The 10,611-nt window shown below is 40.0% G+C and overlaps 1 protein-coding gene across 1 annotated transcript; it reads right to left on the bottom strand.

The window, feature by feature from the left end:
* Positions 1-254: 254 nt before the first annotated feature.
* On the bottom strand, positions 255-2,598 carry TAF7 (TATA-box binding protein associated factor 7). The gene has a single exon (XM_007077910.3). It carries the CDS (start codon positions 1,834-1,836, stop codon positions 787-789), a length of 1,050 nt encoding a protein of 349 aa, XP_007077972.1. The 5' UTR covers positions 1,837-2,598; the 3' UTR covers positions 255-786.
* Positions 2,599-10,611: the final 8,013 nt, after the last annotated feature.

Here is a 10,611-nt window from a genome sequence, read left to right on the forward strand (position 1 = left end):
TCTGAGCGGTCAGCCCAGAGCCCGACGCGGGGCTCGAACTCATGGACCACGAGATCGTGACCTGAGCCAAAGTTGGACGCTTAACCGACTGAGCCACCCAGGCGCCCCAGACCCTGCTGTGATTTCTTAAAACCCAACACATAACTGTTTCTTTTCCCTACAAACCAGAATCAAATCAGTCATTAAACCCCACCAAGAAACCACCTCAAAAGAGGATCTGATTTCCACTACCCCTAAAAGAGCAAGACACATTATGAGGTGAAAATTAGTTACTTTTATTTACTGTTAAAACAACTTTATGAAATGATTTGCAACTCTACATGGGGACAAATGCTTTCAGCAGCTGGGAAAATAGCTACCACTGCATGGGAAAATATATGCAAACTAGTTTCACTGCCTGCAGACTAGACTCTAGATCTTACTGCTCTCAGATGGCATCAGAGAGAAGCAACAGCCACTTCTGGCAAATGAGAAACAGCAGCAAAGTCCTGCAGTCAAGGTGTGATTACTAAGGTTGAACTGTTCATTCCACTAATCCTACAATTTTCCTACAATCATTTATCTGTGTACACATTCCTACTTCCTAAAGAATAAACACCTAACAAAGTGGTTATGACAAACAAGATAGCAATTCACATTTATATTTGTCTGTAAGACAAATTCAGCAACAGACAGTGGGGGAAATGGGAACTACTATAAAGTTACATCTAGTCCAGGTGATGAAGCCAAGATTATTCTTTCAATGGTGAGCCATCTAAGGAATGAAATTAAGTATTAGAACTCTTCTCACTTCTCTAGGAGTGATTCTAGCTCTTCTTGCAAAGAGCTGAGCTGCTCCTTTTCTCGGTCTTCCTTTTGTTTGAGTTCATCCAGCACAGCCTGAAATCTGTTCTTGAGAGCCAGGTTTTCGACTTTCATAATGAGATCCTCCTGTCGTTTTGCCCTATCCTGGGTCTCTTGGAGTTTGCCTTTCATATTATCAATCTGTTTCTGAATTCCCATGACCAGCTGATTGGTTCCCTCATTTTCTTGGTGCTGTTCATCTGATTCATTCAACTTGTCCTGTAGCTGTCTTTCCAAATCTTCCTCAGTGTCAATGATGTTTATATCTTCTTCATCTTGATGCTGGGTCTCATCTTCATCTTCACTGCTGCTGCTGAGGTCATTGAATATCTCCCGAAGCTCATCGTGTTCTAATGAGTCATGGCCCTGCCTGTGACCAGACATTCCTGGAGAAGAAATATCAAGGCCCTGATTTTCTGTTTCTTTTGTTTCATCTTCAGCAATTATTTCCCAACGAGTACTCACAGCTTCAGCATCTGTACTCAGCAACCGCTTCACTTCTTTCTCCACATCTGGAGATTCAATATACTTCTTCTTTGCTGTCTTCCGGAACCTTCTCTTTCTGACATTTTTAAGAGGCAGAGTAATTCCATGGTTCCATATAAACTTTTTCTCTTTGTCCTTATCCTTTTTCTTGCTTGCTTTGGGATCAGTAGTAGCAACTGGCTCTTCCACAGGAGGATAGAGATCACCATCGACTGTGGAGACAAGCATCTGACATATATCAGCTGTCTTGTAAAAAGTTTTCTTATCAATGGTTTTCAGACTTTCCATAACACACGGAAGATCTACCAATTTTGAGGCCAATGGGACCCGGTCCACTCTGACGATTCCATGACGTCCATCAGGGTGTAACTCAATTGTCAGTCTGTCCTTCAGGTTGACATGACCAGACTGTACTGCCCGCCTCACAGTAGAGGCATATTCTGGAGGTAGCCGTAATATAAACTGGCTCTCTAGTTCGTGAGGAGCATCATCTTTGCTCTTACTCATCTTTACTTCTTTGAGATTCACTTTTCTGACAATCACTTGTTGCACTAAAAAGTTCCAACAGTTAGAACGACCAGTTTGTTATGAGCTGAAATCTTAAGTACAAAGAGTTTTAAGCAGAACAGGAGCTAAGCGTCTATTTTGTCTTAATGTTGAATCAAGGCCCAAGTCTATATGAATTTGTCGTGACTAAAAACCAGTTAGGTGCGTTTTAATCTATTAGCTGCAATGCAAGTTTCAGCCTCCAGATGCCGCTGCCGGACAATGCAGAGGGAGCTAGCTAGCAGGAAAGCAAATGGCGGCTTCTGCGGAATGATTTTCGACACAGTAAGTAAGGCCCAGCAGACACTCCCAATCCACACTCTCACGGAACAAAGATATTCAAAAACCGGGGCGCGGTGAGCTCTCTTCGCCTTGGGTACTTACAATCCAGTGACGATTATAAACCTAGCTTCTCCGGACAGGAGCTAACGGAAGAGGAAGCCACTCAGAGCAAGACGGCCGGGCGCCGAGAGTCTTATTCAGTCTCTTTAATCCTCTGTTTTTTCCGGCTCTTAGGAAAGTGATCCGCTACCGATTAGCAACGGAATGGCGGAGGGCAGGCAGCGCGAAATCTCGCCGAGAGCCGCAACTCGCAGAGCCTGAAGCGATAGCTGCGCAGCTCAGCAGGTCTCGGTCCGGGGCGGCAGACCGAGCGAAAAAGAAAGCACTACGTCATCCCGCCGGGCGGGAGAAGCGGCTGTGAGTGACAGCACGACTCAAGCGGAAGTGCGGGCTGCCCTAGCTTGCGCAGGCGTAGTAGTGCAATTACGCCATCCGGCGACTTGTCCTCTCGTGAGAATTTGACTTAACGCGATGAACGCGATAATATTTCATAGAGAGCTATTGCTTTGAAAATATTTAGAGGCAAAGCTTGCTAGAAAGACGTTAGACCCTTATGTCCCCCTTTCCCGCTCCGCTAAGCCAGAACTTTTACCGGTCGCCGTGGGGCCGGATAGCTCCTAGACTGCTGAGTGATTACCGGAGATAGGGCGTCCGTGCGGAAAGCGTCTTTGCATCTGTCTGGAACCTCTCGGATGCTTCCACACGGTATACCAATCTGAAGCAGATACAAGAAATTATAATTAACCATACAGAGGATTGTAAAGTACCCAAATCAGTGGAGTGAGAAGGAGAAGCTGACCACTATATAATTCTAAGTATATATTTTGTTGATTATGAAAATGCCCGAAGGGGACTCACGATTTAGGGACTGCGTTTTGAAGGACCCCAAGGGAACATGGGTGATTACTCTTTCTAATATGTTTGATGTAGATATAAACGTAAACAGAAATAAGTGTATGGGGGCACATAATCGTTTAGGACACAGTTGTCTGACAAGTGGTCTAACTATAGAAGAATAAAATTGAAATTTAATTAGGATTTTTTTCATTCCACGTCCACTATTTTGAAGCTTTTCTACTAGTCTCTTCTTTGCGTAGTGAGGTATTCATTTGCTTTTTTTGTAATATTTAGGCCTAAATATCTAAGAGTTTCCACTTGCTCCTATTCATTTCCATTTATTTTTTAATAGGATCAGGTAAAGTATCAAGGTCATTAAATTTAATCTCTGTCCTCTAAAATATGAACAGCTATATCTAAATTTAAAAACTCACTTAAAATGTGATTAACACTCTCAAAATTCGCTTTATTTGTTTAGGCACTTATTGTCTCTTTCACCCCAGATTGGAAGCTCTGTGATAATCCAGAGTTTTCAGTCTCCCATAGTCATCGTGTCCCAGTGCCTAGTACGAAAACATGGGAGACACCCCAAAAAATTTGCTAATTGAATGAAACAACTGACCCATCTAGAAATAGCATAAATATAGTCTAATTCCCATAATAATTTGTGAGGGAAAATATATTCTATGTCACCTTAAAATGAGATAGAGCCATGTTACATACATTTCTCTCTAGTCAAGGACAGTGCCAATTATGAGTGGAGAGTTTTGCTAAAAGTGTGTGTGAATGTGTCTTCTTTGGTTTAGGTAGACTCTGATACCTAATCATGAGAGGAAATTAAAACGGCCTGGCACCAATTTGGACTTTTTGTTAAATTTGAAGTAGAAATTAGGTTCTTTCAGATAACTACATTAGTTCTGTTGGTTCTATGATGTGTTGAAGAATGTTCACTGATATAACTATAATTTCAGGATCATCTGTTTCCTTTTTTCGATGGTGAACTTTTTTTCAGTGTGATTATCCCTTAATTATACTTGGTTTTACTTCATTTGTAGCTATGAGTTTATTTTGCTAGCCTCTGCATGGTACTTTATTTAACCATATAATATGTAAGGACATGTCTATACATGTAAATAATCCAAATATTACTTTGCATTTTAATTGCCTGAGTTTTATGATGCTCAAATACCTTTGTCACAGAAAGTAACTTAAGATAAATTCTATGTAATTCTGATTTTCCAAAATTATTATCTATTTTAGTTAGTAAATCTTTATATGGAATGTTGTTGAAGAAAATTAAAAGGATTAACTGAAGTTTCCCCTCAGGTATCTACCTCCTTCAGTCCTGGAACATATTTTCTGCTTTTGAGTTTAACACATTTTATAAATGCTGTTTTTTGGGGGGAAAATTACATTGATCCTAAAACCAAGGGCTCTACCTCATCACACATTACCCTAATGTCTATTGATAAATATAGGTTTAAAAAAAAAATCAAGTCCATTAGACATACAGGAACACTCTAAATTGATGAACGAATTATACTTCTGTGGTTGTTCCATGGAATATCTGTGATACTAGGAAACCAAAGATTTGGGAAGAGCAATAAATTCCCCAGTTAAATGCCTCCTTCCTTTAATAAAAGTAGTATCACAATCAGGCTAATGCTGTATGCTTGAAAATTCCCTTTAAAAATTTCTAAATGTTTTTTATTTATTTTTGAGAGACAGAGAGAGACAAAGCACGAGTGGGGGAGGTCAGAGAGAGAGGGAGACACAGAATCCCAAGCAAGCTCCAGGCTCTGAGCTTTCAGCACAGAGCCTGACACAGGGCTCCAACTCATGAACCATTAGATCATGACCTGAGCTGAAGTCAGACACTTAACTGACTAAGCTACCCAGGCACCCCTGAAAATTCCCTTTAGTAAACTTTTAATAAACTTTTAAGTTGCTTATACTGTGGAGGTTAAAAAATTATGAGTGATAAAATAAGCCCTGCTTATATTTTGGAGATCACAAATTACAGGGTAAGGAAATTTCAGACACCTCAGGAAAGTATACTTCTATACTGGTGTATCATTTTATAAACAGTAAAAAACAAGTTTATAGGGATGCCTGGCTGGTTAAGTCGGTAGAGCATGCGACCCTTGATCTTGGGGTTGTGAGTTTGAGCCCCACTTTGAGTGGGAAAATTACTTAAAAATAAAATCCTAGGGGCGTCTGGGCGGCTCAGTCAGTTAAGCGTCCGACTTCGGCTCAGGTCAAGATCTCGCGGTTTGTGAGTTCAAGCCCCGCGTTGGGCTCTGTGCTGACAGCTTGGAGCCTGGAGCCTGCTTCAGATTCTGTGTCTCACTCTCTCTCTGCCCCTCCCCTGCTCATTCTCTGTGTCTCTCTGTCTCAAAAATAAATAAAACATTTTTTAAAAAATAAAAAATTAAAATAAATAAAAATAAAATCCTAAAGGGACTCCTGGCTGGTTCATTCAGAGGAGCATCCAACTCTTGATCTCAGGGTTGTGAGTTTGAGCACCACATTGGATGTAGAGATTACTTAAATAAAACTTAAAAAAATGAAATCTTAAAAAACAAGTTTAACTAAAATGTAGCAGTCTCCTGTATCAAGTAGGACGTTTTCTATAGAAAAAAAAGGCCAACCTAATTTACACTGATTTATTATTTTTTTAATATGAAATTTATTGTCAGATTGGTTTCCATACAACACCCAGTGCTCATCCCAACAGGTGCCCTCCTCAATACCCATCACCCACTTTCCCCTCCCTCTCACACCCCATCAACCCTCAGTTTATTCTCAGTTTTTAAGAGTCTCTTATGGTTTGGCTCCCTTCCTCTCTAACTTTTTTCCCCTTAAATAATTAGAAAATCTGTTATCTTAAAAACCAGGTGTTCTAGAGCAGCTCTGTCCAATAGAAATATAATGTGAGCCACAGATGAAAGCCACTTATGTGATATTAAATTATCTAGTGACCAGAGTAAAGTGGCAAAAAGAAATATGTGAAATTAATTTCAATAATTTGATTTAACTTAATTCAAATGATCATAATGTAATAGTTATTAATGATATATTTTACATTATTACTTTGTACTAAATCTTCAAAACCTGGTACGTATTTTACACTGACAGCACATCTCAATTTGGACTGGCCATATTTCAGATGCTCAATGGCCACATGTAGCTGATGGTTACTGTTTTGGACAGTGCCAGTGCCATTCTTGAAAGTATGGCTCCCTCTAGGCATGATAGAATCGTGACCTGGCACAAATTGTTTTTCTCTTCCTAATTTTGGAGAATGATAATTTATTTATATTTTTTCTGTTATTCTTTCAGCTTTGTCCTTATCTTGTAAACTTCTTAAGTATCTGGTCATAAGAATTCTGCCAGCAGTAACCAGGGAGCTTCCTTCCTTGTCCACGGTAAGTTCAGAGAGTGGCTTCCTCCAACCAAAGTTTGTCTTTCAATGTGATTGGACCAGTTTAGACCATTTACCTATCCCTGGCTCAATAATAGTCACCTGGGGAATACCCTGAGCCTGTGATTTTCAGTATGATGGGGAGGAGGTGACATTTGGTAATGTCTGGAAACATTTTTGATTGTCATAACTGTGGGGGTGGGGTCTACTGGCATCTATTGTGTAGAGGCCAGGGATGCTGCTAAATATCCTACCATATGCAGACCAGCCCTCTTCCCCACAATAGTTCCATGGCTCAAAATAGTACCATGGTTGAGTAAGCTTATTAAGTCTGTATTCCTAACTAACACTGACAAGGGGAATGAGGTTTACCATTATTGGTTTAGATCTATCAGTATCTATGAATAGGTTTAGCTTCCTGTTTCAGAGGGTGGGCCTCTAAACTAAAAAAGGAAATGTTAGAAGAGAGCAAAGGGCATAGACAACTTAGTCCATATGTACTACTTTAACAAAATACCATAAACTGAGTGGCTTGTAAACAACAGAAATTTATTTATAAGTTCTGGGGGCTGAGAAATCTGAGATAAAAGTGCCAGCAGATTTGATTGATGTCTGGTGAGGACTTCACCCTCATGACCTAATCACCTCTCCAAAGCCCTACCTCCAAATACCATTATACTTGGGATTAGGTTTCAACATATGAATTTTGAGGGAACACAAATACCGGTTTATAGAGGCCACCAGTAATATCCATGAAAGAGCTGATTATTTGAGGGGTTATAATAATATATATTTAATTCCAACAAAGATTCAAGTGGACAATAAGCACATGAAAAGATGCTCAACATGACTGATTGTTAGGGGAATGCAAATCAAGACAATGAGATACCACCTTACACCCATTAGGATGGCTACTATCAGAAAAACAAAATAACAAATGTTAGTAGGGATGTGAAATATTTGAAACCTTTGTGCATTGCTGGTAGGAATCTAAAATGGTATAGCCACTGTGGAAAACAGTGTGGCATTTCCTCAAAAAATTAAAAATAGGGGCACCTGCATGGCTCAGTCAGTTAAGCATCTGACTCTTGATTTTGGCTCAGGTCACGATCTCACGGTTTGTGAGTTCAAGCCCCTCATTGGGCTCTGTACTAGCAATGTGGAGCCTGCTTGAGATTCTCTGTCTCTGTCTGTCTCTGCTCCTCCTCTCCTCATACATTCACTCTCTCTCTCTCAAAATAAATAAACATTTAAAAAAATTAAAAGTAGAATTACCTTATGATCCAGCACTTCCACTTCTGGGCATGTACCCAAAAGAATTGAGAGCAGGGTCTCAAAGAGACATTTGTAGGGGTGCCTGCATGGCTCAGTTGGTTGAGCATCTGACCTCGGCTCAGGTCATGATCTCATGGTTCATGAGTTCGAGCCCCACATCAGGCTTGCTGCTGTCAGCCAAGAGCCTGCTTTGGATCCTCTGTCCCCCTCCCCCCGCCCCTCCTCTGTTCATGTTCTCTCTCTCAAAAATAAATACAACATTTAAAAAGGGACATTTGTACACCCATGTTTATAGCAACATAATTAATAGTAGCTAAAACTTAGAAGCAACCCAAGTTGCCATCAACAGATGAATGAATAAGTAAAATGTGGTCTGTACATACAATGTAATGTTATTCAGCCTTAAAAAGGAAGCAAATTTGGGGGTGCTTGGGTGGCTCAGTCAATTAAGGGTCTGACTCTTGATTTTAGCTCAGGTCATGATCTCGTGGTTCGTGAGATTGCTTACAGCAGAGAGCCCACTTGTGATTATCCTTCTGTCTCTCTCTCAACCCTTCCTTCTCTTCCTCCCTCTTTCTCTCTCTCTCAAAATAAATAAATAAACTTTAAAAAAAGAGGAAGGAAATTTTTACATATGCTACAACACAGATGAACTTTGAGGATATTATTCGGTGTAAAATAAGCCAGTCATAAATAGATAAATACTAGTTGATTCCACTTATATGAGTTATTTAGAGTAGCCAAAATCATAGAAAATAGATGATGTTTTCCAGGGGCTGGAGAGAGGGGAGAATGAAGAGTTAATAGGTAATGGGTATGGGTTTCAGTTTTAAAAGTTGAAAAGTGTTCTGGAGATAGATGGTAGTAATGGTTGTATAAGATTATGAATGTATTTAATACCACTGAACTGTGTACTTAAAAATGGTTAAGATGTTAAATTTTATGTGTATATTACCACAATAAAAAAGAAAAAAGTATATATGTATTTACAAAGTGTGGACAGTCATCAAATATAATAATCACATAATTACTGGTGATTTAAAATTTTTATCAGTATTTTCTACTTTTGTATAATAAAAAAACTTGTTATATTGTAGAATTTACAGTGAGAATGACTTTTGTGATGAAAAATTATTTTTATAATGGCTAATTTCTTGAGCAAAAATTTTTTAAGGAAAAGAAGCTTCAGTGGTGTATCATCTTCAAAAGGAAATGTCAAGAGGGAAAATTGTGTAGGAATTCTTTTAAGTCGATTTGAATTTTAATAAATTAAAGCATTTGGTTTAAATTTTTCAGAAAGGCTAATTTCTTATACTTTGTCAAAAAGAAATAATGACTCGCAGCCTCTGCCTAAAATAAGTCCTGGAAATAAAGCAAATACAGTCTCCTGACTTTGAGAAATAACACGAGGTAGATATCGTACCAGGCCTCTGGGTGCCGCTGTCTGCCAGTCCGTAGCTAGAGTGAAACAAAGCAATCCATTGGCATTCTGACCCAGCGATCCCCGCCGACATTTGTGGAATATATCTGGAGTGGACTTCTTACGCCTTCTCTTCCACCATCTTTTCTAAATTTCTGCGTCAGGAACATCAGGATGTTTAATGACCCGGAATGAGGCGCTGCCTTTTCTCTCCATTGTACCTTTGTAATCCGGGAGCAACCATGGCAAGATGTATTAGGATCTGAGAAGCAGCATTGAGAAGAGATAAGAAAGAAGTCCCCCACAGGAAAGGCACACCGTGCGCAGTAAGCAGTTTCCCTTACTGTTGTCTTTGTTCAGCCTATTGAAGTATGCCTCAGATGTGCTGCGAGATTCTAGAAGAAAAGGCCAGTGGTTTAAAAGTGGGGAATCTGGGCAAAGATGTGACCAGAACTATGGGTGAGTGCCGGGAAGCCTCTTTCCTGCCAGAGAAAGGAGCAGGGAAGAACTGGAGAATGACAGACTAGATCTATCAGATAATGTTAAAGGAAGTCTTTAGGCCCTTGAATCTGAAACCCTCACTGGAAACCCCATGAATGCTTTTCATATAAATTTATTCATCCTGGATATAAATAATTTATGGTTTTTAATACATTTTGTTTTGGAAATTGTGGAAAACATCTTAAAATGAGCATAGTTCATTCTTAAACCCCAATATGTTTGGATGCTACAAGTAATTCTCTATGGATTTATCACATTAGTTTCAGTAGCCATTTCCCCAGTCCCCACAAGTAAAAGAGATGACTAGGGCAGGAATGGACCAGAGGAGCAGAACTGCCACCAGTTAGTGGTAGGGAGGGGTAGGAACAGCTCGTGGCAAGATGAGGGAGTTGGATGCTAATGCCAGTGCTGCCATACTGAGCCACAAGAAGTACAGCAGAATCTGCCTACAGGAGAACCTGCCCTCCACCACATGCTCTGCATTCTTCAGGGGGACTCTACTGACCTGGATGACACTGTAAGGTCGAGATCCCCTACACTTACTACAGTCTCATATAGCATATCTACCATCTAAAAGTGACAGTACCATCTTTGATTTTTGGAGTGCAACAGATGCATCATGGAGTAGAAGAGAAGATTGGAGGCAGTTTAAGGGCCCCTTTCAAGATCCTGATTGAAATGGAGGTTGAGAACTACAGTGCTGTGCAGGTGACTTTCAGCTGGGTGTCTAGTCCTATTAAAGGCAAGAACTGTGGTTGCCCAAGCCAAAACAATGGAGAGATGAAAGATACAGAAAGTAGTAAACACACAGTCAAACAATTTACTTCTAAGAATTACTATGCAATTCTTTGTAAGCTACAGACAGATGGAATTCTAAACTGGAAGCAGACCATGAAATACACTGTCACCACCGGAGCCACCAAGGACAAGCTGTCCC

The sequence above is a fragment of the Panthera tigris genome, chromosome A1 (assembly GCF_018350195.1).
Source record: "Panthera tigris isolate Pti1 chromosome A1, P.tigris_Pti1_mat1.1, whole genome shotgun sequence".
Taxonomy (NCBI): Eukaryota; Metazoa; Chordata; class Mammalia; order Carnivora; family Felidae; genus Panthera; species Panthera tigris.

Coding starts and splice junctions, on each gene's coding strand:
- TAF7 (XM_007077910.3), bottom strand. CDS start 1,836: ATGAGTAAGAGCAAAGATGATGCTCCTCACGAACTAGAGAGCCAGTTT.